Raw genomic sequence first — 27166 nt, 5'->3', positions numbered from 1 at the left:
CCATACTTACATGCATTCCAAAGAAAAACTGGAAAAAACACTCTATTGAATGATTTCTCCCTGTGAGGTCTTCATTGGCTCTCCATGCCTTACTGAGCTCAGTGCCTCTCTCCATCAACCCACGGTGGGAATCTGAGGGAGCCACATCCCCTTCCTTGTTCTTTTCACAGTTTTCCTTTGGGTGAGGTCTTGATGGCAACAAGAAGCCAATGAGACCAGAATCAAAAATCTTAGATCACTAATTGGAGTATAAATTACAGTACAATCTCTCTTGCATCCCTAACTCCTACGAACAGTTTTACAACTATTTACTATTAGGTAGCTGCAAAAGTCATTGCAGTTTCTGCCATTCCTTTCAATGGCCAAACCCACTGAGTAGTACCTAAGAACTAATTCAATAGTTCCATTTCAATAGTACCTAAGAACAGAACACTGGTCTTTCTTTAGGGTTCAGCCTTCACTTACTTTTGAATATACTTTTGTACATTCTTCTTAAATTCCAAAATAATCAGCCTCTTCAAAGTTTAAAGATGAGTCAAATATTCACTAGCCCTTTTTTGGTGGACAACTCACTTACCTTTTCTAAGCCTTAGTTTATTGATCTGTGAAACAAAAGTCTAAGACTATATGATCTGCAAAGTTCTAACCAGAAACAAAATATAAAGCTGAGATAAACCTCATTCACATTTTTGTTTGCATCCTAATGTGGTAGTGGCTGTTTTGAATGATCTGTTTTGAAGAGAACACTTGCTCTCAAATCAATTCTCACAAGCATGGTTTAAAATTGCGACAGTAATAACAGTAAATGGTCCATGTGGAAACTAGTCTTGGCCTCCTTTTTACCAAAGGACACAACTCCTTAGCTATTAAAAATTACATGTCCCCCTACTCTCTAATCAAAGGTACAATTTTAATAAAGACTAGAAATTGTTGGGGAAACTAGATGGTTGGAAGCTGAGTACAGAGAAGACCAGATTTAAAAGTTTAGATAATTATCTGCTCCAAATTACTCAAAATGCTTCAGAGACTATTTCACAATCCCTCATCACCTTCTTACAAGAAAAGCAGAGATTTTACCACTCTACCTACCCTACAAAGTAAGTTACAAAACTTTGGGAATTGAATTATAACTGGCTGACTTACTTTTGGTAATACAATAAGAAATAACAGAATTGAAAAATAATAACTAATTCTTATCTTACCAATCAAGTTAAAATTTCAAAAAGTTAAATAAAAACAGAATGAGCAGTAAAAACTTTGGCAATTCCTATACTAGCACTCCCTGTATTCCTGTTCAGCACATCCCTTGCAGCAGGGGAAGAGTGGGAGAGACGACTTCCAAAGTGAGCCTTGCTACTCCTAACTTTTAAGAAATTAAGATCTGAGCTATTCTTTAAATTACCTCACTGACAACAACCTTTTCCAACAAATCTTAATTAATGCCATTTTTCTATTTCTAGCAACCCACAGGACATGTTCGATGAACACAAATTAAGCAGCAAACTGAATAATAATCATTACACAAATTGTTTTATTTCATGCAGACATGCTAGAGAAGAACTACATTATGAATTCAAGATAGCCACAGTGGCCTGAAACATGCTCTGCTTGGCAATTATGCACATGTCATTTGTAAAAATAAAAATAAAAAAGGAAAGAGTGATGTTTTCATACCTCCCAGTGGGAGTATAATACATGGGTGATAGGAGGGTGGATGAACAAGCGGTTATGATAAGGATTACATGTAACAGTAAATTATCTCTGTTCTCTGCTTAAGAACACTTCCTGGGCCTGCGCGGTGGCTCACACCTGTAATCCCAGCACTTTGGGGGGCCGAGGCGGGTGGATCATGAGGTCAAGAGATCAAGACCATCCTGGCCAATATAGTGAAACCCCATCTCTACCAAAATATAAAAAATTAGCTAGGTGTGGTGGCGCGCATCTGTAGTCCCAGCTGCTTGGGAGACTGAGGCAGGAGAATTGCATGAACCCGGGAGGCAGGGGTTTCAGTGAGCCGAGATTGCGCCACTGCACTCCAGCCTGGCGCCTGGCAACAGAACAAGACTCTGTCTCAAAAAAATAAAGAACACTTTCTAAAGGATGCAGTCACGCTGCTCCTCAAACTATACTGGGGTATTCATTCAGGCCTCTTTTTCTTTCCCTAGACATTTATCTCAAAAGGAAAAACAATGTTAACAATTTGGCCTCCCTCTACCTCCACCTAAATATGGTGGAGGTAGGGCAAGCTCATTTATTTTTATGTTATTGGTTCCCGAAGTGTAGAAATTGCCACCCTCTAAAATTACCTTTTGGATTATCTACATTGTGTTAGCAATCATGATTTGACTAATAATAGTTAGTGAGAAATAAGAATTTCAATCTATAAGTCCAAGATCAACAATAAAACACTGAGAGTCTCATGAAGTCTTTAGTTCTTCCATTACCTATGGTATGTTTCCCACCCTCATGGCACCGTCTTCTAAAATAAACAGTACAGAGTTACATTTAAAATATGTCATGCTGTTGTTCATTAGCCCAAATCTTTACTCAAAATCATCCTCCTCATGTTGGACAAGCAAAACAGTGTAAGGTTTTACATCCTCCAAATGTGAGTGGGTTGGAAATTTTTTTTTCACTCTTCAAAACTATTTATAAGTAGGCTATACACTGAAAGAGTTTCAACATACCTGTCTATACGCCAGACTTTCATTTTGGTGAGTAATCATATAACATAGGAACAATCAAGCAAAAAAGCTGCCAACAGCAATGGGGAGTTTTTACTCTATAGAATCTTATAACCAATACTTTTTAAAATCAGTTTTATTAAACTCAGGCTACAAATGTTTAAAAAGGTTAAAAACAACTGGCTGTAAGTCAGACATCAAATTCCAGGTTTATCCTTTTCTAGCTCAATGGACTTTTCCAAGTTACTTACCCTCATCTGCCTCTGATTTTTTACCAGTAAAATGGAAACTATAGTATCCACTCACCTCAAATCTTTTGTTTCAAGATTTGTAAAGCCCTTGGCATTAAGCCTAATGTAAAGGATCAATAGATGTTAGGTATTATTTTTATTATCATTTCCCTATTTATTAACATGCTTGATACACTACATAAAACACAGCATTCTGGCACTATGTCAAGAAAATTAATGGTACCAAGGTATGAGTTCCTCACCTTAAAGAGCTTATATTTGTGTTGGAAAGACAACACTTTTTAACATGTTAGAATATCACACACGTGAACCATTCAAGACAGAATTTAGAAATTCTCAACTTTAAAATTAAAAAATAACATTGAGTATGAGGCTTAAGATATGCTTCACAGAGGAGGCTGAAAGATCTTATTAAATAACACAGAAAATGGTCTGAACCCACACTGAAATCCTCAAAAGCAGAAATGGTATTTTATTCATCTATTAACCCCCACAACTTCTACAGTCTCAAGATCACAGTATGTGCTGAATAAATGCTAATGGAATGAACATATGCCTTAAAATTTCCAAAAAGTTCTCAGGATCTTACACAGTAAACAGTGAGTCGGCACTCAGTAGGTTTTTAATTGAGTAACTTTCAGTAATATCTACATCTCCACAACTTCATCTTAATTTCTCTGAGGTCCTCTAATTTCTCTGATGTTTCTCTAATTTGACAACTAACCGCCCTGCTATAAATACCCAAGTACTAAGAACAGGCCCAGGACATGGCTACCAGCAGACTACAGAGTCCAGAGATCATATAGAAATCTTGCCCTGCACCAGCACAGGTCTTAACTTATTTTAAAAAAGAAAGTCAGTAGAATAAATGACCCAGGTTTCAGTTATAACTCCAATCAACAATTACCAATTTCATTTTTGCGTGGCTGTGTGACAAGGCATAGGATAGTTTTTTCATGGCCCTAAAAGAACTAAGACTTGTTTTTAGGAATTATCTACTATTGCTTTTAGAAAACCTGGCTCAACAAAAATATAATTTTTATTCCTTCCAAAAACAAATCTACTATAAAAAGAAGTCCCCTTGTCAGCAAATCCGCTGTTTTGCATTTGAATTATGTTGTCAAGTTAAAAACAATGAAGCAAAACTAAAACCATTTAGGCATGTGGCAATTAAGAGCACAAGCAATGAAGTAAGAGATGAAGAGAAGAACCACCACTTGGAAAAAAAATTAAATAAAGTCATCCCAGTTAAATGCCTATTCCTCCTCAAAGATTTTCACCTGCATAAGATACTTGGAAAAATCCACACACAATGTAATTTTATATCCATTTTGGGTTCTATTTCTGCACTGAAATATTTATAAAGCATTCAATGTTTCTGGAGTAAATTATACCTAGATCTTGATAAAGCTGAAATCACTGAAATTACCTTTTTTGCTCAATTATTTGGAAGAATGGAGAAAGAAAGCTTGACAGCATATAAAGATATATTAAGAAATGGCCATTTTGTAGCTATAATTGCATAGCTTAGAGGTTATTGATGCCTCGAGGCATCAATATATTTGCAGTTACCACAGCTATTTTTACCAAAGGCTTCAAATAAAAGCCAAGTGAGTTTATGTTATGTGAATATACACATTATGTTTGGTTTTATTTGGTTTGGTTTGGTTTTTGAAATGGAATCTTGCTCTTTTGCCCAGGCTGGAGTGCAGTGGTGTGATCTTGGCTCACTGCAACCTCCACCTCCCAGGTTCAAGCAGTTCCTGCCTCTGCCTCCCAAGTAGCCGGGATTACAGATGTGGGCCACCAAGTCCAGCTAATTTTTGTATTTTTAGTAGAGACAGGGTTTCACTATGTTGCCCAGGCTGGTCTTGAGGTCTCGAACTCCTGACCTTAGGCAATACACCACCTCGGCCTCCCAAAGTACTGGGATTACAAGCAGGAGCCACACACTCGGCCAATATCTGAACACAAAACTTCTTAAGTCAATTTTATTGGTTTATATATTAGAAATGACAAATGAAAACACATAGGAGTAGTAGGCAAAAATGGAAGCATGTTACTGTATGAAGCATATTGTTATAAATGACTTCCAAAATGAATCAGATCAATAAAATTATAGAAATATTCTCATGTTATACTCTGAATTCTAGAAATGTTCCAAATTCTGAATCACTGTTACGGACTGAATGTTTTTGTGCTTTCAAAATTCATATGTTGAAACCTTAACCCTCAGTGTATCTGCATTTGAAGATGGGCCCTCTAATGAAGTAATTAAGGATAAATGAGGTCATAAGGATGGGGCCCTAATCCAATAGGATTGGAAGCCTTGTAAAAAGAGACAGTAGACACCTTGCTGTGTCTCTGTGCAGACATATGGAAGAAAGACCAATGTGATGACACAGCAAGAAGGCAGCCAGCTACAAGCCAGGAAGAAAGTCCTCACCAGAAAGGGACACTGCCAGTTTTAATCTGAGCTTTCTGTCTTTCAGAACTGTGAGAAAATAAATTTCTGTTATTTAAGCCACCCACTCTATGGTATTCTGTTATGGCAGCTTAAGCTAAGACAATCACTATTAAGTCTAGACTTAATAGTGATTAAGAGTCCTCTTCCAAACTTACTGCATTACTGTGAAGCATTCTGTATAAAAAGTATTTCCTTCCTCCTCAGCAATCCAATCTCATACCAACAATGTGATAACTACCAGAAATGTGAGTGCATATGCATATGTGTATATATACACACACACACACACACACACACAAACACACACAGAGGCACACATGACAGTCTGAATTTCTTGTGAAGTTTGACTTCTACTTTACAAATCATGAAAAAAGTAATAGGGGAGATTTCACAAGGAACCACAAATACTCAACTGTGGCTGCAATATCAGATGCTTGGATGCTTGACTATAAAGGCTTTACAGTTAGCCAAGCCCACGTCAGTTAGGGTTGTGCTGAAAACTTGAAACCTGATCTCGCTGGGTAACATTTCACATAATAATTTTCTAACTCAGAAAATGCAGCCACAGTAATATATAATCTTATCATCCTCTTCAAGAATTACTTTATTTTGTCCCTACATGTAAAAAAAACTTAAGTTAAAAGAAGCTTAACTTATTAGAGATTAGGCAGTTATTTAAAAAAATTAGTGATATTCATGTGCAGACTACGACTTCTAATTTAATCAGTGTTACACCATTTAAAATTATGTACAGAAAACATACAATGCCCCAAAACATTTTAAGTGACACATTTTGAGTAAAACAAAATGTATATAAAAATGGCCAGATTAGAAATTCAAAATTTTATCTAAATGTAAAGTGTAATATATGCTTTATCATTCATAAGCCCTATAGCATTAGAATATTATGTAATAGATTTATCCAGATTCCATCTAACTAGAAAAAAGGTACCATATTCAATTTAGTCAAACACTCATCAAACATGTAAGACTGTAGCTTTTGATCAATCACATTAAGTGATTAATATGTGTGATGTAGTCGCTGGAATTTAGGGATATCTCATATTTTATGTGGATTTTTTATCTGGGATTTAGGGATATGTCATCGCTTTATTATGCTTCACAGATACTACATTTTTTACAAATTGCAAGTTTGCAGCAACCCTGCATCAAGCAAGTCTATTGGTACCATTTTTCCAGTAGCATGTGCTCATTTCCTATCTGTGTCATAGTTTCATAATTCTCACAATATTTCAAACTTTGTCATTATTATTATATCTGTTATGGTGTTCTGTAATCAGTTATCTCTGATGTTACTATTGTAATTGTTTGGGGTGTCATGAACTGTGCCCATATAAAATGGTAAACTTAAAAAAAATCCTATGAAGGCTAGGAAAGGTGAGGAAGCTGCACAAGAAATGTTAGAAGCTAGCAAAGTTGGGTTCATGAGGTTTAAGGAAAGAAGTCATCTCTATAACATAAAAGTGCAAAGTTAGGCAGCAATTGCTAATGTAGAAGCCTCAGCAAGTTATCCAAAATATCTAGCTAAGATCACTGACAAAGGTGGCTATACTAACTAGTAAATTTTTTATGTAGATAAAACAGCCTCCTGCTGAGAGAAAATGTCAACTACGACTTACATAGGTAGAGAGGTTAAGTCAATGTTTGCATTCAATGCTTAAAAAACAGGCTCCCTCTCCTGTTCAGGGCTAATGTCGCTTGATGACTTAAGTTGAAATCAGTGATCATTTAGCATTTTGGAAATCCCAGAGCACGTAAACATTATGTTACATCTGCTATACCTGTACTCTATAAATGGAAAAACAAGACATGCACGACACTACATCTGTTTACAGCATTGTTTACTGAATATTTTAAGCTGACTGTTAAGACTTACTAATCAGAAAAAAAAATTCCTTTCAAAATGCTACTGTTCACTAACAGTGCATTAGTCATCCAAGATGAGGGAAATGTACAAAGACATTAATGTTTCTTTCATACCTGCTAAAACAACATCTATTCTGCAGTCCATAAATCAGGAATAATTTTGATTTTCAAGTCTTCTTATTAAAGAAATGTATTTCCTAAAGCTATAATGGCCATAGATAACAGTTCCTCTGATGAATCTGAGAAAAGTGAATTAAAAATCTTAAGACTTTACCCTTCTAGATGCCATTGATGGGAGATGGTGAAAATAGCAACATTAACAAAAGTGTGGAAGAAGTGGATTCTGAACCACTTCAACACTTCAGTGGAGGAAGTAACTGCAGATGTGGCAGAAACAGCAAGAGAACTAGAATCAGAAGTGGAGACCAAAGTTGTGACTGAATTGTTTCAATCTCATGATAAAACTTTCACAGGTCAGGAGGTGCTTTTTATGGATATGCAATGAAAGCAGTTTCTTGTGATAAAATCTACTTCTGGTGAATATACTGTGAACACTGTCAAAATAAAAATAAATGATTTAGAATAAATATTACATTAACTTAGTTGATAAAGAGCAACAGCATGGTTTGAGGGGGCTGACTCCAGTTTTGAAAGTTCTATAGCAGGTAAAATGCTATCAAATAGCATTGCATGCTATAGAGACCTTTCAAAAAAAAGGAAGTGTTAATCAATGCAGAAAACCTCACTGTTGTCTTACTTTAAGCAATTGCCACAGCCATTCCATCCTTCAGCAACCACTATCCTGATCAGTCAGCAGCCATCAACATCAAGACAAGACTCTTTCCACCAGCAAAATGATTAGGACTTGCTAAAGGTTCAGATGATTGTTACCATTATTTTTAGACAGATGCTCACTCTGTACCCAGATTGGCTGGAGTGGCACCATTTCAGCCCATACAGCCTTGACCACATCGCCTCAAGTGATCCTCCTGCTTCAGCCTCCCTAATATCTGGAACTATAAGAATGTATCACCAAGTCTGGCTAACTTTTTATTTTTTGTAGAAACAGGGTCTCACTGTTTTTGTTGTTGTACAGGCTGGTCTCCAACTCTTGGGCTCAGTAATCCTCCTTCCTTGGCCTCCCAAAGTGCTGTGATTATAGGCATGAGCGACCATTTCCAGCATAAAGTATTTTTTAATTAAGGTATGCACACTGTTTTTCAGACGTAATACTATTATTGCACACCCAAAAGACTATAGTACATAAACACAACTTTTATATGCACTGGGAAACCAAACAATTTGTGTGACTCCCTTTATTGCAATATTCTCCTTTTTGGGATGGTCTGGAAACAAACCTGCAATATCTTCAATGTATGACTCAATTATGGATTCTCTATTAAGAAATGCTAATATAAACTGCAGCTAGTTTTGAGAAAAAAAAATACATTTGTAAAGGGGAAAGACTGGGGGTAAGATGACCAGATAAGAAGATAGTACAATAATCCAGGTAAGAGATTATAAGTGTCTAAAGAATTGCAAAAAGTATGGTACACAGAAAGAAAGATGTGCTTAGGAAGGAAAACTTACACTACCCAGAACCATCTGGCCATGACGATATAGGAGAAGGGAGTTAAGAATGGCACTGATTGAGATTTCTAATCTGAGTAATGATGACAAGTAAAATTTTATGTCAACTAAGAACTAGATTATTCTCAAAGCTTGCTTATACACATGTACACACACAAATATATGCAAATTGCCCTATGTTTCTGTTTAATAACACCATTGTCTCATACATCCCTCTCTAAGTAGCTGACTGTGCACACCATTTACACAATGAGAGAATTAGATGTTAACAAATGGCAGGGATGACACTGTGAGCTAACACTGTAATTCTAAAATGCCCAACACAAACAAACTAGACCACCATTTCAGTATTAGAGGAAGGACGCCAACATGGAGTCTGCAGATAAGAATTGATTTTGCAGTAGAAATTACTTGCATTTATTTCTTATCTCTAGGCAAAACATTGCAGTGGCAAGAAAGAATCATCTCCTAAAGCACTAATTAGCAACGTAAATCTCACCAAGAGCAATGCCAAGAAATTTTATTGTTCGTCACTATACATGGTAATAGAATTTCTGACATGTTATCCCCCTAAGAAATGCAACATCTTTAATAAACCACAGTACAAAGTGGAGATCCTAATTTTAGCATATCATAACAGAGACTGCAAAACAGAAAACATAAAAAGCTTTAAACAAAACAAGGTAAACATATATTTAAGAATTATCAGTGGAATAAATAATTCTCATTGATACTAATGACAAAATTGATAATAATGACAAAATCTGGGATGTCAAATGCATGTTTCACATCATGAAATCTAAAATATGTCCATATTCTGAGGAATACTAAATACAATAGATACTGTTTATAAAACTTTTTAAAGTGTCCCTCCTGGAATATATAATTATAGGATGCTTCTCTGTAAACAGTTGATGAAATTTAATATAGTTTTTTAATATACAGTATGGCATCTCTACTATTGTTAAAATGTACCTCATAAATATTGTCTTGCTGTCAACCCAACAGAGGTTTTCTTAATTGCTTTGTGTGGTTTGTAGGTATATATATATATGCATATATATATGTGTGTGTATATATATATATATTTAAATTTTATGACTACTTCACCTCCATTATAAACTATTTGCCTATTACCAAATAATATAAAAACTAAATCACAATTCATGCTACATTAATGACAAGTATCTTATAATGATAATGCCCAGCACATAAAAAATGAGTCCTCACTGATGAATGGTTGTTTTGCTCTCACTATGTAAGTCTTGGAAGCCTTACTCCATGACCTTGGGGGCCCTGGATATGTCACTATAACAGAGCACACAATTCTTTGGAAGCATTGCTTTAAAAATTACATAAGACAAGGCATCAGAAAATACATCCTCAGGCATCAAAAACCCCATAGTTCTTTATGTAAACAAATGATAACTTCTGAACAAGCACATCAAAAACAGAAAGCAGAATTGGGATGATCCCCAAAACAACCAAAGCAACACTGTAACTAGACTTACTCCTCTTTTCTACATAAATATTTTCACTTACTGCAGACAAGAACATGTTCTATGGCAGCACCCTAACTCCCTGAGGAAGGAAGTGGGGATGTTTATCTAAGAAGTCCAAAGAGGAGTATCAAATATCCATCCACAAAAGCAGTAGACTGGAATATTCACATTTTAATCCCATCTATAGGAACAGCATGGCTATTTGATTGATTATATGATTCCAATAATCTGAAAACCCTTCCAAAACACTCTGACTGATCAACTATTGACAACCAACAAATGTAAAAGAACAGAAGCCCTAAAAATACACAGAATTAGTGAAGCAAGTGTACAGATGGACCAGAATAAAATGACATTAATAAAATCTTCTATCCTATTATACAAAAGGAAAGCAAAAATTACCAAGAGCATTTTCATAAAAAAAGAAAACCAGGTCTTAAAAAATCATGCTATGATCATATTATTTTTTTCAACAAAACCACACATCTTCTGCCAATTTATTATATTCATATTTCTTTTTTATACCACATGGAAAGTGCCTATTTCATTCTGGCTTTTCCTAGTAGAATTTAATCATACGCTACACATTTCACCAACAATATGAAGATGATACACAGAACGTGATGTAAAAAAGTTGGCCTATTTTTATCATGTCTACATGAAAATTATATGATTTAAAGTGTCACTTGTAAAGAGGAAAATACAGCAAACAATGTGAAATTTCAGCTCAGTCAAATGACAACATATATACTGCATACAAATAGTCTCACTAGTTTTGCCAAAATTATTAATGTACTTTTTCTATTGTAAGTTACAAGTCTAAACCAGTGGCTTTCACAGTGTTTGAATACAAGCAACAGCACCATAACTTTACTTGTTCACAGATAATCTGCTCGAAACTATTAGCATACATATATTTAATGGGATTTCCACAAAACTGTTAAGTTTCTTTAGATGTAAGAAAGAACTACTATTATATGTCATAAAAATTACAACATGTAATGTTAAAAAGAACCTTCTAACTCTGAATGCAAGCCAAAATCATTACTAAGCACCAGCAAATTAACAATGAAATTCTCAATGAAATTAATATTTATTGAGAATGAAGATTATTGTCTAAACAACTATTTATTGAGTATCTGCTGATAGCCAGAAGCGTTAGGTACCCTGCCCTTAAGGAATTTATACACAGGCAGGGAATACATACATAGACAAAATTACAGTACAGTGAGGTAAGGCTATCTGAGACCTGCCTGGCACATAGATGGACCCCACAGTACATGAAACAAATGGCCTTGCTTTGAGTACAGGTTGGAATGATGATGGCTGAAGATCATATCTTCTCTTGTCTAGAAACTCTAGGTATAGTGGTGGACTGTTTGGGGAAGGACCATTAAAACGTTACCTCTCATCCATAGAAAAGACCACCAGAGGGTTATGGCCATATTAGTAACTTCACAAGTAACTTCCCTGTATTTAATCGGGCATATTATCAATGTACATTTCTTGAAACACATCATTAGTAAATACCTAGAAATCAATCAGCTATGTTTGACCTCATGAAGGTGGAATTTCTAAACTTTACTTAAGAAAAATACATAACAGTTACACTTCATTTACTCAACTACCTTAAATACTAGGAAAACATTTAAGAACTTGGAAAGTAGCAAAACAGTACATAAAGTAGGCAAAATAAATGTCAGTATCTGCTCCTTGAAACAACATACATACATACAGGACAGACCCAAACTCACTCAGAAGCTATATATGTTTATTTTCAAGGTAAATCTAATAAGAAAATTAGAACTAGAAAACAAGAAAACAGTTGAGCAGAGATGCGTGAGCCATAAGTAATGGATTACTATTGACAAAAAGGGGGAAATTTAAAGAAATAGAATGAAAAAAAACTAATAGGAGCACAAAATCGTCTGAGGCCACTCGATGCAGAGCAGTTTCACAGAAGAAAACTTTAACTGTGTTCTCTTTGCTTGCCTTTCTCTTTCCTATTGAAACTGATAACTGCATGCAGTTACTTTCACTAATACTATACTGGTTAATCAGTATTTGTAACAAATGACATTTTTTTTTCCTATAGGACACAATAGTGGTGCAGTGTAGGTGAAGTGAAGAGAGGGATTGCATTTAGAGGAATATGGAGTTACGTTTCCCATTTCAATGTTCTTTCCTCTTGAAGAAGTTGGTTTTAAAAATTTGTTTGTATTTGTTAAATATGAATGCTGATTGCCCTTTTATATATCATTCTGGAAGGACCAGCATTTTGAAAACTTTGGAATAATGCTGTAATGATAACAAGCATAGTTAAAATGTGAGCCACGATACAGGAATTTATATCTCAGCTTCATAACAACTGATAACAGCAGAGTCACTCCTGTGAGAATATCTTAATGAACGAATTTCAAATGTCTACTTTTAAGAGGTGCTTTTTATGTTCATGTTGGCAGATTCTTCTGGCAAGAAAGCCCACATAAGACATTGGACACCCTTAGATTTTTAGCCCCTCTTTTCTTCTGGCTGTGGCACAATTATTTTCAGAGGTTTCTAAATGTCATAAATATTTTCAGGGTTATTGACAGGTGCAAGAAGAAAGTTAATCTCCCGTATTTCTGATTTTGTTCCCTAACTCCTTATGCTGACATTTGGCTTAAAACAGGATCTCCTTTAACAGAGTAGTTAAGCACTGTCAGCAACTCATCTGCCCACTGCTCCCTCCTCTTCATGGGGGAACGATCAGTGCAAACACAATGTAGTTACATTATCTTAGGCTATTTCTACAGAGTAGGCAGGAAAAAAGTCTCCAAAATAAAAATAAAAATTTGAGCATAGATACCCTGTACCCAGTAAATGATGATGCCCACAGACCTACCTTGCAAAAGATACATTTTAAATAGCTAGGGGCTGATGTTACCCACACATTAAAATTATAGGAGTTATAGATGAAACCTATTTTTAGGAAAAGTCAGCCTCAGAAGGATATTTATTTCTCTTATCAGTTTCTATATCCACATCAATGAAAACATCCAAAAGGTAGTTAAGCAGGTTTAATTTCATTAAGTTGCAACTACTGTATGCTAAATGGCTTACAGATGGACAACTCATGTATATGAATCCATTCTATGTAACATGGCTGATTACATACACATGACTGATTACATGACAATATCATAGCTGTTTTATCCTACAGTAAACCCTTTCTCCTTAAGTAATATCATCTATATGACCCTAATGTGCTATCTAAAGCCAAAATTATAAAATGAATACCTAAATAAGAATAAAGAATCATCACTGAAATATTGCTTGGCAACCAAAAGCAATGAAGTCCTGATATATGCTACAAGAGTAAACACTGAAAACATTATGTTAAGTCAAAGAAGCCGTTCACAAAAGGCCACATATTATATGATCCCACTTACATTAAATGTCTAGAACAGCAAGTCCATGGAGACAGAAAGTAGACTAGAAGTTGTCAGAGGCAAGAGTAGTTAGGATAGGGAGTAACTGCTTATAGGTACGCGGTTTCGTTTTAGGGTGATGAAAACATTCTAAAGTTTGATATGGTGATGATGCATAACTTTGGGAATATAACATAAACCACTAAACTGTACATTTTAAAAGGATAAATATTAGGCTGAACAATTGTTACAGGATGCTCCAAATAGAGTTCTTAAATATAAGAGGATTAGACTTTCAACCACATTTATTGGCACTAAATTTTATCAAAGTGAGCTCATCTTTATACCCTAGAATCTACCTATTAAGCCTGTAAAAGTGTTTCTCTCTCACCACTTGTTTTCAAAAACACAATCTCCTCTTACAAGAAAGAGAGACAGGAGTCACTTCAATGAGGGACCAAGTCACACAGTGCTGCTCTTTGTTAAGAAAGCACCTCCTGTATCAATCCATCTAACACAATTTATTAAGGTAACAGGCAGGTCCAAGGAAATCTTAAATCATCCATCTGTTTATCAATTAAAAATGAATTTGTGGGTACTTAATTGACAATCAACTACATTATCAAAATCTAGATACACCTATGGCTTAGCAGTGAGTGGCAAATATTAAATGAAAACAGAAAATGTTTTAAATATGGATACTGACCTTGTTTCTTTTAACCCTTCTTTCTGAATGACTTCCAATATCTGCTTTGCTGTCATTGGTGAGTTGGGGTGTTTTTCTAGTGCCTAAAATATAAACATAATATTCCTAGATTATTGCATGGCAGCATACAAAACAAAAATGTACCTGAATCATGCATTCTTTGCTTATTTTATTACAGAGGAAGGGGCTTTTACATCAAAGTAACATTCCATCACACAGGTCAGGTGCCCAAAGGGAGAATGTAATTTTTTTGGACATTTAAATCAGAAATTTCTGCAACATAAAGGGACCATCCTTCAAAAATGTCACAAAGGCATACACACCAAAAAACAAATGTGAAACCTAAAGAAACCAAGTTAACAAATGCATATAGTTTCCTTTATTTAAAAAGTTTCTAATATTTTATGGTAACAGTCATGTTTTCAGGCTGTTAAAATATTTCCTAAGATTCCAGGTCCTTGGAATCATGGAGCTTGAATACTACCAATAGAAGAGAACATAGTGATGGTCACAAACAGCCTCACTGGATTTATGGCCAAAATGTTGAAAGAAGCATACAGGAACACAAGTAACTCATTACAGTGTGTTTTCCAGTTCAGCTCAGTTTCCTTTCCTTTGCCTTTTCCAATTAATTTCAAATAAGCCCTTTCCTCTTCCCATTCAGCCTGTCTCAACTGTATGAACTCAGCCCCAATCTCTTTCTCTCCTCTTTTGCCCTACTTATCTTCTGTGAAAAGGGTTCTTTTAAACAGAGGGTAGGGAAGACACAGGACATACTTCATTGTTTCTCCAGGTCTTAGACCATCAGCCCTGGAAATCAGGTTCCTTTATTTTTTCCAGGGACTTAACTGTAGTTCATGTGGTAGAAACAATAAGCAGCAGTGCCCCTACTGTGCACCTACATGAACTACAGATACCACATCTGGGTACAAGAAACAAGTTACACGCATCTTCACAATGACCTACTCCAAGGGTTGAGGACACCTAATTAAAGATGCTATGCAGGAGCTTCATGCCCAGGTCATGGCCTCTTGTAACTTAGAGACACTAGAGTTCTGATCTGTGATTATTTACTAGAAGAATCATAATTATTAAGAATTAACAGAGTCATTCTAAAAATGTAAAACTTGACAAGGCTTCCAAATCTGTTCAAACTGGCTCTGTGATCTCTTATACTGTCAATAACCAAATTTCAACTGATCACAAGTAAAGGCTCTGTTCAAGGCCTTTCAGTGTGCATAGCACACAGCCTGCCCCTCCTAACCTTTCAGACACTTTCCTATTCTCTCTTTTCCAATTCCCAGGAAATTTCCCATTTTTCCCTACCCTTATCAGCCCTTCCTTACTCATAGTTGTAAATTCTTTAAAGAATACAGAAGTATGAGCCACACAACAACAAGGGTATGGCAACAAGTATGGTAATGGCAAAAAAGGAAAATGGTCCTTCCAGAGGACGCTGTAGAGCCAAACTGAACACTGGAAAAGGGGGAAATACAATTATAGGCAAAGTTGTATAGGGAAGAGGAGTATAAACATATTGGGGAAAAGGCAATAAGGAAACTGCATAATAGAGCTGAAAAGGGGAAAAGAGTAGAGAGCACAGGGAAAAGAGGAAGAAGCTAATATGAAAACAAAAAGCTGACAGAAGTTTTAAAATAAGAACTGTAAGTAGAACAGTACATAATTATGAATTACTGAAAGGAGATGCTCTGTTCACATGGACTATATATAGGGCGGGCACTGCCTCAAATGAAAGGCAATGGATCTCTCATAAAAGATATGGACAGGAGGTCAATAGACACAGACACACAGGAAGCAAGCAAGGAAGAGGGGAAACTGGAGGGGAAAGGCATAGGATGGTGAAAGAGGAGAAACAAGGAGGAGGGAGAGAAAGGAGGAAAATTGAGCTGAACTGGGAATGTCTAAAGGCAAACTGATTAAATCTAGAAAGGGCCAAAGAAGAAACTCCAGTGTACTGGACAATGTTTAAATGGAAATTTGGGTACACTTGAAATTGGGGTTACTCACTGTGGAGGATTCCCTGTTTCTCTTCCTGAGTACAGGCCCCTCAGCACACCTGGGCAGCTCCTCCCAGCAATTGAGAGAATTTGGATAGCCCTGTCCCCTTCTCTATGACATCACATCCTACTCTACAAAGGAAGTAAAAGTGCCAAGAATTACATCATGAAGTGGATGAGAGGCTGGAAGGAAATGAGGAAGGCACACAAAACACCAGAAGCCACCCTCAATTCCTGCAAGACGGAGAACAGAGACAGAGAAGGAGAGGTTTCTGGGCGTAAACAAGCTTTACTGATTGAGCTGTGTAAACATTAATAGAACAAAAGATAATGAGAAATTATCTTCACAGAACAAAACATTGATGCCATCAAAATAATGTGACACATGGCAGAGACATGAATCAGACTCACAGACAGCCATACTCAAATACACTAAATGGGACAAGCCACAGGCAAAGCACAATGGCATCTTAAGCTACCAGACCCAAACTTTACACTAATTGCCCATTGTCCCAACAATCTCTTGACCACAAGGCATTGCCTGGTCTTGTTGTTGCTTATGTTTGAGATGTTTTGGCTGGAGATTTTTTTTTTAATTGTTACACAAGCAACTATCCATCAGGCTTTTCCATTAACTTCTACTACTTTAATGTTTAGAAATTCCTTTTATCCAGAGAGCATGCAAATACCTACAAGTGTTTCTTTCAAGTACTATTTTTTAATTCATCTGGAATTTATATTTTTGTGCCAAGGTGAAATACTAACATCTGCCCCCTCCTCCCAATAGTAAGCCTCATTTCCCCAACATAATTTGTTTCATATGCCACACATGGCTAGTGAGGCATCCTCTACCATATGTCAATAGTAGGGCAATGAAAACTTTTCAAAATGTGAAACTTAAATATAAATGTGGGAACCCAATATATAAAACACACAAATGCAGAGTGCTGTTCATGTTCAGCTGGAGATGAGAGAGCTTGGACCCCCATACTTACTCCCTCTAATGGCTAACAGCACTTCTGGGAATTTGAAGAGTCTCCAGAAGAAACTGCGTAACACACCGTCCTTGGAGCTTGTTCAGGGGTCCCACTAGGTCCCCCTGATATTTCTATCAGTTGCTGAGCTGGCATTACACTGTTTTAATTGTTATAATATTATAATGTACTTCACTTTCTGAACAGGACATTGCTCTCATTATTCCTTCTTAAGTTTCTAATTATTTCCTTTATTTTTTCCAGATAAAATTGAGACTGGAATTCAATGAAACATCTAATTAAATTCTGAAGGAATTTTATACATCATTCCACTTAAGACTTATTTTGTAACCTGTAATAAGCTATTATTTTATATTTTCAGTTGCAACTTGGAATATACTTTTCTCATATAATATTCCCATATTCTATTTCTAAATGCCACTGAATCAGAATAATTATCTATATAGTTGAGTTAAGCTTTAATAGCACAGAGTATACAATCATGTTTTCTACAAATATTGTAAACTGCTTCTCCTTTATAATAGCTGTATGCTTTATTTATCTTTCTTGCATTATTCATATTGGCTCACAACTAATCTTTCTTAGTCCATTTCAAGAAAATTTTGCTGAAAATCTGAGCACTTTACAATTCCTTTCCTCTAAAACTGCTGAGTTTCACTAAGAATATCTGTAGCTAGAATTACTGGAACTAGCACTGCCAAGATTGTAATTACAAACCACTGGCCACACATCACTGTCTCTTCACAAATCAGAGTCTGTCACAGTGCTAAATCTTTACATAAACTGTCCTTTCTTTGTTTGTAAAACAAACTGTTCTCTTGTGTTAAAGTTCTATTTGTGATTTTACTTCACTCAATCTCTGAGATGTCTTGCATCTCTCATACACTGAAGTCTTTTCAATTCCCAGCTCCTTCCTTTATTCTGCATTTCTACACTTCACAAAAGGTTTCAAATTCAACAGTGCTCTCCACAAATGGGACTCTCCATGACAGGGACACAAAGCATACACACAACTAGCTGCCTTCCTAGCGGTGGATCTGTTTTTCACAGGAGGTAAACAGATGTACATAGCTGGCAAATATACCATTACGTTCCGCCTTCTTATCGAACTAACTCTATCGGAGCCAATCTCAAAGACTATACCTTCATATAATTTAGAGGCAACATCGTTTCATTCCAGAAATTTCCTCCCCTAGACTTCTACATGTCCTAGTATGGGGGAAAAAAATTACCAAAAAGGACCTGTAACACCTGCAATACAGTTAAAGGAAAGAGCGAGATGATTTGCCAAATCATTTAGGGACAAATTAAGAATGGATTTTTCTGTCCTACGTTTGGTCCTTAAGTACCTTTCTGATTCCAGGAACACTGGCTCAAGCATTTTAAGGCTTACTCAAGAATTTCTTGGTGCCTCTTTAACAGAAAACTCATTCTAAGTATCTCTAGGATAAACACATTAGACCACTGTTCATTTAAAGATTAAAATTTTGGCCCTTCTGGCCCTAAATAAAACTTTCTGAGAGCGCTTACTTATTTGATGGCAAAATAAAAAATAATCCCTACAATTTAAGTGTCATTTCAATGATAGATGTTTACATTTGTGGAATTCTAAGTGGGTATTAGTGACCAGGCTTTCTCCCTTCTTCTAACATTAATGTGTCATCTTCCCTTAATCAATACTGGCAGTTCATTAAAGTGTTCAGATGTTTAGAGCCTCATCACAGAGGTAAACGATTTTGGGGTTATAACAACAAGAAACCACTATATATCTCTTTACAATTACAGATGACTTTTATACAACATATTTTATTTTCCCTCCTTCACACGATATATATTATTTTATTTGATCCTCAAAACAGCTTAGTGAGATGCATACAGAAGATTATTAACATTCTCTGAAATGTACAAAGTTATATTGGCCTGAGGCCATAAAGCTGGTGAGTAGATGAACAGGACTTGTGCGCATGATGATGTTGATGACAATGTTTAAATATAATAAGAGCAGCTAATATTTATTAGACAACTCCTGTGTGCTAAGTCCTGTCTGGGACTTTCCGTTATTATAAAAGACTCTAGAATTAATATATTTAACATTCCCTATTTCTACTATTCTTGAAAAACCTCAAAGGTCCATGTCATTTTGATGAAACATGAACTTGGATTGCTGATTGCCTTCAGATGAGAAAATGAATTACATAAAAAGTGACAGCACCTCAGCAAATGTCCAGTGTTTACAGCTCAATTAGTTTGTACTTCACTCCCAGCATATATGGCTGCTGGTTGAAGGGTTAAAGATGATGCTAACAATTTTCTATTCTATTTAAATGTACTTTATGGTAAAATTATATACTATTATACAGTGGTCCCCCACCTTTTTGGTACCAGAAACCTGTGTCATGGAAGACCATTTTTCCACAGAATGGTGATGGAGAATGGTTTCTGTATAAGACTGTTCCACCTCAGATCATCAGGCATTAGTTACATTCCCATAAGTCAAGGTATTATCTCTCTCACCCCAGTTCAGCAATTTCACACTTAAGAACTATCAGCCCAGACGTGGTGGCTCATGACTGTAACCTCAACAATTTGGAAGGCTGAGGTATACAGATCATTGGAGCCCAGGAGTATGAGACCAACCAACTTGGGCAACACATCGAGACCCTGTCTATAAAATATAGAAAATAAGAAAATAAGAAAAAAAAAATAAGCAAGGCATTGTGGTGTGTGCCTATAGTTTCAGCTACTTAGTAGGCAGGATTGCTTAAGCCTAGGAAATTGAGGTTGCAGTGAGCAGTGACTGCAACGCTGCCCTCCAGCCTGGATGACAGTGCAATACCCTGTCTCAAAACAAACATACAAACAAATATATATATATATATATATATATATATATATATATATATATATGAACAATCAGGTATTTACTTAAATTCTCAGATAATGGTTTAAATTATACATTCCTTTGGCATAGAACCTGTCAAAATTGTCATTAATTAGTGTTAACTGTTTAATGATAATCTTTCTGCTCACTGTAAGCCTCATGTAATCCTGGGCTTCGGTCCTTATTCACATCTGTATCTCCAGATTGTAGCACTACTAAATAGGCTCCAATAAACAAAGACCAAATTAATTTGGGGAGACGTTTTGAGTCATTCTATATTTGGAACTTTTTATAGAATAATAATGAAGGTTGTGAGCTCTGGAATCAGATGAACCAGGAACCCCTGCTCACTAGCTGTCTAATGTTAGATAAGACATCGGAAATTTCTGAGTCATAATTTCTTCTCTTCCTCACTCATAAAAATATTGTAAGGACTAAATAAGATAATGAACTTAAAGCACTTATTATTCCAATGAGCCAAATGACTGCCTACAGCAATGAGTGTTAATAAACAGTAGCTGATATTACTGGCTGAAAACAAAGGTCAGCCCCGTTTGAGCGCAGCCTAGAAAAACAGATTTTTTTCAATACAAAGAAGAGCGCTACCAGAAAATCACAGGAATTAAATGTAGTCTCTCTGAGATTTCCTAAATAAACTTCACGAGCTACTACAAATCAGGTTAGCCACATATTCTCATCCCTCACTGCCTGACCACTTCCAAACGTATTTCACCAGTGATGCACAGGTAAGCCTGCATCATACTGTGCCTCATTTCCTCATGACATACCTTCACATACGGTTCAGATGCCTAGGAAGAGCATCCTAAATGACCAATTATCTCATTATATTTGTTACAAATCAAAAATATAGAATATCAACAGTAACAACTTACTTCCAACAACATATATTGAAACTTTCAAGCAACTATGATATATGGTATCATAGAATATTCATCAGAAGGAATTTATTTTAGTTGCCCAGGATCATAAAACCTGAGCACAGCTGAAAGAAATGATTTTTGGAGTTTCAAACAAAGTGGTCATTCCCTGAATTTGCAGATGAAATTCTTTACCATTGAGAAGTGAATTCTAATTTCCTGTGGAATTTTGGCAACTTTTTTTTGGATCTCAGTAAGTTTCTAATGGTTTAAAAACACTTGGCATTCATTTTTCACACAGAAAGAAAACAAAGTGAGAGACACTCAGAAGTTACAAAATGTTCCTGAAAAAAAAAATTAAAAGAAGAATTATTGTTTAAACAATGATATGTAAAACTTGTTTTACAAAGTAAAACTTCCCTTTAATGAATATCAGGGAAATCTTTCTACTATAGAAATTTGCAGGCAGTCTATTTTCTTAAGACCCTAGTAATTATTTAAAAGCCTTCACTGTACTTGAAGTAAAAATAACGCTTTCCTTTCATTTCTATCGAATAATCCTAGTTTTTACCTTTGAATACAATAGTTATTTAATGTTAAATTACAAACACTGTTTTATCATGTAAGCTCAAAAGGCAATTGTGTTATATATGGGGATTCAATAAGTTATACACAAGATACGTTGCCACATATTTTAAACACTATTCAGGTCAAGTCTCCCTTTGTTTCCAGATTAATAGATCCTCAGTTTCTTCATCATTCTTCATATAAAATAGTTTGCAAACACAACCACCCAAATAATCCTTCTCTGAACATTCTTGAGTTTTCCAGTGTCACTTTTAAAACACATCTTTAAGAATTACACTCATTAAAATAAATGAGCTAAAAACCATTGATAAATATTTTAACTGTAACTCGATCAAAATACAGTATGGGGAAGTCATTTTTTTCTATCTCCAATAATTACATTAACCTAATACAACACATGCTCTTTTTCAGCAGCCACCTCATAATGTCACTCAACCGAAAGTTCCAGATCTTTCAATATTTGCTTCTGAAATTGCATCCACAGTTCTGTGGTGTGTTTTCCAAACTTGCCAGTCATAAGCATTCCACTGTTTTAATGCACTAGTTTTAATGCATTAGTGTTTGTTTAAATCCAGGTATTTAGGCTTACATCTTATTAGTGCCAAAGACCTGATAATCCAGAGTAACAAATAAACTCATCCCAGAAATCTCCTCTGCTGGATTTCTACATGTCCCGAAAAAAACTTCAAAAAAGGACACTGATCTCAGGTAAATTTTATCTTTTCAGTTACCATTATTTTCTCAAGCTTACAAAGTTCTTTTGCGATCCCCATTTGTTTTCCAGTTGCTCAGTTTCCCTTACTTTGTTGGCCACCAATTTGACAAACATGGTTTTGATTTATTCCTCCAAGTTATTCATGACAGAGCTAAACAAATCAATGTAGAACAAACTGTCATGGCTGCCAATGGGATCTCCTTTCAGACAGATACTGATTACTCAATCAATATACTTTATCTATACATGTTCAATTCGCTGCAAATTCATTTGATTATATTATCATCTAGTTTATAATTGTCCATCACTTCTAAACGAGTTTTACAATAGACTTATGTCAATGACTGTCTGAAATTTAGCTCTAACATGTGCATCTTCCTGATGTATATAAGTCTAATAATCCTATAAAAAATAAATTAATTTAGTTTGACATGAATTAACTTAGAAAATCCATAATGCCTTCCAGGGATCTGATCATCCACTTCTAAATGCTCACAGTCATCTGTATCATAATGCACTCTAGTATTTTATTGAAGGTTGAGATAAAGCTCAATAGTCTATAATTAAAATTTTTCTCTTCATTTTAAAAATAATAGCAACTACACAGCAGTTAGTTACTCTGCATTAAGCATTATTCTAACATGCATATGAGCTCATTTAATACTTATAACAACCCTATCACATAGGGCCTATTGTTCCCCTCACTTTATAGATGATAGATGAATTAATGAAGAAACAAAGAAGTTAATTTAATTTGCCCAGTGTTACACAGCCAAAGTGGGAGAACGAAGATTTCAACCCAGGCCTTTGGACAATTGCTTTCCTGTTCTCTGTGATTATTCCCATGGTTATCCATGGTTATCCACAATACTTCCTGCTCATACCTGCAAATTCTTTCAGTGTCTTGTCATCAAGGCTCGTGTGTCACCATTCCTTATCCCATATAACTTCTCTCATGTAACTTTTCTTATCACATCTCCTTGAAAGAAACTTGAACAATTTTAAACGAGACTAATCCAATGCAATGGTTCAAAAAGAGAAATCATGCCCCCTATATTGCTGTGACTGTGATCTCAAACACTGTCCCAATTTTATGGTAGTTAAAATGTAGAGGCAGACATTAGTTAACTCTCATTAGCTGAATGAAAGAAACATGAGTTTGTCAAAGCAGATAAACACGTTCCTATTTCTAAGCTAAGAGAAGTGTCTCACATAGACATTTATACAGAGGCACTGGTGGGCAATGAACAATATTTACAAGGAGGGTTAAGTAAAAGCAAACATGGAACATATAATAAGTTTTGTTATAGAACCTCCCATAAAAATCTAAACATAACATAAAAATATAAATGAGAATATTAGATGAAATAATTGAATTAGACAATCTTCCCAAGATCTAACATGATTAAATCAAGATTATATACTCTAACAATTTAGGGTTTATTTATATTTTACTAGTAGTATAAATAGATATATAACAACTCTGAAAACAATAATTGCAGATGCAGGATTAATACAGTATTATGAAAATTACGGTACTTAATGTATATTTTTGCCTACATATGAATACTAACCTCTGTCCATATGTAAACAGACAATAGGGATAATCAGTATTCCTTGCAGGATAATATCAAAAGCAGCAATCAGTCAAGACCCTAAAGTTTTAAATCTTGGGAATTCTTACAAGATGCTGGCATTAATAAGAACAGCCAATACATAATGCTGGAAAGCATTTTGTAATCAAAATAGGCAAAGCACTTTTCTAAGAACTTGACTTATGTTAAGACATTTAATTTCACAATTATCCAGTTAGGTAGATTTTTGTTGTTTTTTTTTTAAGTTTTTTTGTACTTGAGAGAACTGAGACACCAATACATTAATTCACTTTTAATTCACTTACACCAGGTTATTTCATGGTAAGAAGCAGAATTGGGATTCAACACATGCCCTCCTTGTCCAAGAGTTTCACCTCACAATATACTGTCAATCAAATGGTAAAATCTCACTTTAACAGTAATTTAACAGTACTATTAAAATATAAAAGGCAGGCAGTCTCACTTAACTTCATCTAACTTTAGATATTTTTCTTATACAAGTCCACAGCCTATCTTTCATGTACAAAGCAACATTATATGAGATTATGCCTACAAAATAATGAAATATAGTAAAATAAAGAGGGAGAAGGTTAAATAAATGAAGGTACATACCACAAAATAATAGAAAGAATAAGGTAAGGAATAAGAAACTATGTACAGACATGAGAAAGTGCTAAGTAAAAATGAACATGTTAAAGAAAAATACATCAGAGGATGCATATATTCCAGTGTCTGTGGTGTACATATACATGTACCCATAAAGTTCCACCCACATGCCAGTCATATAAAAATATTAGCATTAACAATTGTAACTCTGGAGACTCTACACAGTATGTAATTTATATGATTTTTGTATGTATTATATAAATTATACAGTTGTTAATAGCTGATTTAAAAGTCAGCTCAGGCCAAGTGCAGTGGCTCACGCCTGTAATCCCAGCACTTTGGGAGGCCAAAATGGGCTGACTGCTTGAGCTCAGGAGTTTGAGACCAGCCTGGTCAACATGGTGAAACCCCTGTTTCTATAAAAAAAATATATGAAAATTAGCTGGGGGTGGTGGCATGCACCTGTAGTCCCAGCTTCTCAGGAGGCTAAGGTGAAAGGATATCTTGAACCTGAGAAGTGGAGATTTCAGTGAGCCAAGATTCTACCACTCCACTCCAGCCTAGGTAACAGAGCCAGATCCTGTCTCAAATGAATGAATGAATGAATGAAACACAGAGAGACAGAAAGAAGGTCAACTCAGAAACAAAACAAATCTGAATACTCAACCAACAACAGAAACAGTTATATGTCTTATACTGTAATCACAGTGAAGAAAATAAAGTACAGGAAAACTGAAATTTTTCCAAAGCAAACATTACTCATCATTCAATCTGAGTCAGAAAAATTATTCAATGTTATTCCCACAAACTAGTCTGAAATGACACAGCATCCAGATGTATCTGCCAGAAGAAATTATGTTGTACAATATATCTTTAGATAACTGTAAAAAATGACTTTGTCATATGAAATTATTTGTTTCTGCCCACTTAAATGTTGAAGAATGACAGACAATGATGTTTATTTGTCAGTTAATGGTAACTCTTTTCTCCCGACTATAGAAGGACAACTGCACCACCACCTCAGTAATTCATTAACAAATATTTTTACCAAGGACACACATATACCAAAATGAAATACAATAAATACACCTTTACCATTGCTGGAGATGCTTATTCTCTGGCTATGGTGGGGAAAGGGAAGGTGGCAAGCATCTAACCTACTTAAAAATAGATTTAAAATGAAAGGAAGGGGCCCGGCATGGTGGCTCATGCCTGTAATCCCAGCATTTTGGGAGGCCAAGGCAGGTGGATCACAAGGTCAGGAGCTCAAGACCAGCCTGGCCAAGATGGTGAAACCCCATCTCTACTAAAAATACAAAAATTAGCGGGGCGAGGTGGCAAGCTCCTGTAATCCCAGCTACTCGGGAGACTGAGGCAGGAGACTCACTTGAACCTGAGGGTCAGAGGTTGCAGTGAGCTGAGATCACACCACTGCACTCCAGCCTGGGTGACAGAGCAAGTCTCCATCTCAAAAAAATACATATATACATAAACATATACATACACAAAATAAAAAATAAAAGGAATGAAGCCATATGTCTTCTTTCATATTCATTCAAAATGCTAATCTATGCTAAATAGAAATGACCACTGCCTCCTACCCTGTTTCTAGTGGTGGTATAATTCTGACTCTATGGAATTGTTGTCATCTTGATATTTCTGTATATGTGTTTGTATATATGGTAGGTGTGTAATACTTGCCTAATGAAAAAAAAAAGAAGACAACAAAATGACAAGAACGAATTGATGTACTCAGTTTATTGTTGTCTGTGCACAATTCCCTACTTCTTTCTTTGGAAGAACGTCCTTTTTCATTTTGGTTTGAATGGAAGCTGTCATATTCCTGACAGCTGACACATTTCTGTCATATTCCTTCAGGAATAGGCAATTCCTGAAGAATTACCTATTAAGGATGGGCAGGAGGAATGGCTGGGGTTGGGTACCCAAGGAGAGCCAATCATTAATCTTCTCCAGGATGTACAACCTTAAAACTCAAGAAAACACATCTTGAGTACTTTCTGGTAATAATACCATGTGAGGAGAGCCTGAGATTTGTTGGAAGCTATGTTCATAGGCATGTGAGCCAGGCTCAGAAAATAAGCATACTGTGCAGAGAGAGGATGGGAGAGTCCTAGCTACTTTTATTCTTACTTTCCAAGTATTACTTAGAGCCTCTCATTTTCCTGCAATGGCTTATAACTTATGAGTCTTCCAATAAATTCTCCTTTTCATTAAATTGGTTAGATGACCAAAGGTTCATGACCAATGTGTTCATCAGACTAATTATTGAGCCCACAGTTGGTTTCTTTCATAGGATACTTTTTTTATTTTATTTTTTATTGCATTTTAGGTTTTGGGGTACATGTGAAGAACATGTAAGATTGTTGCATAGG

General features: G+C 35.6%; 1 protein-coding gene across 6 annotated transcripts in view; it reads right to left on the bottom strand.

The window, feature by feature from the left end:
* Nucleotides 1-27166, bottom strand: part of ASXL3 (ASXL transcriptional regulator 3) — a 174242-nt gene that overhangs the window by 129751 nt on the left and 17325 nt on the right. For 3 of the 6 annotated variants that reach the window (XM_035270825.3, XM_078346919.1, XM_078346920.1), the window contains exon 2: nucleotides 14498-14580. In XM_035270825.3, coding sequence (XP_035126716.3) covers nucleotides 14498-14580 — 83 coding nt within the window. Of the gene's footprint in view, nucleotides 1-14497; nucleotides 14581-16525; nucleotides 16648-27166 lie in introns of those variants that run through there. The other 3 variants (XM_035270834.3, XM_035270835.3, XM_054244109.2) reach the window with 2 other exon arrangements.

Source organism: Callithrix jacchus, chromosome 13 (genome assembly GCF_049354715.1).
Source record: "Callithrix jacchus isolate 240 chromosome 13, calJac240_pri, whole genome shotgun sequence".
Lineage (NCBI taxonomy): Eukaryota > Metazoa > Chordata > Mammalia > Primates > Cebidae > Callithrix > Callithrix jacchus.
Note: the sequence above shows the minus strand (reverse complement) of the source record. Positions and strands in the feature narration are given on the sequence as shown.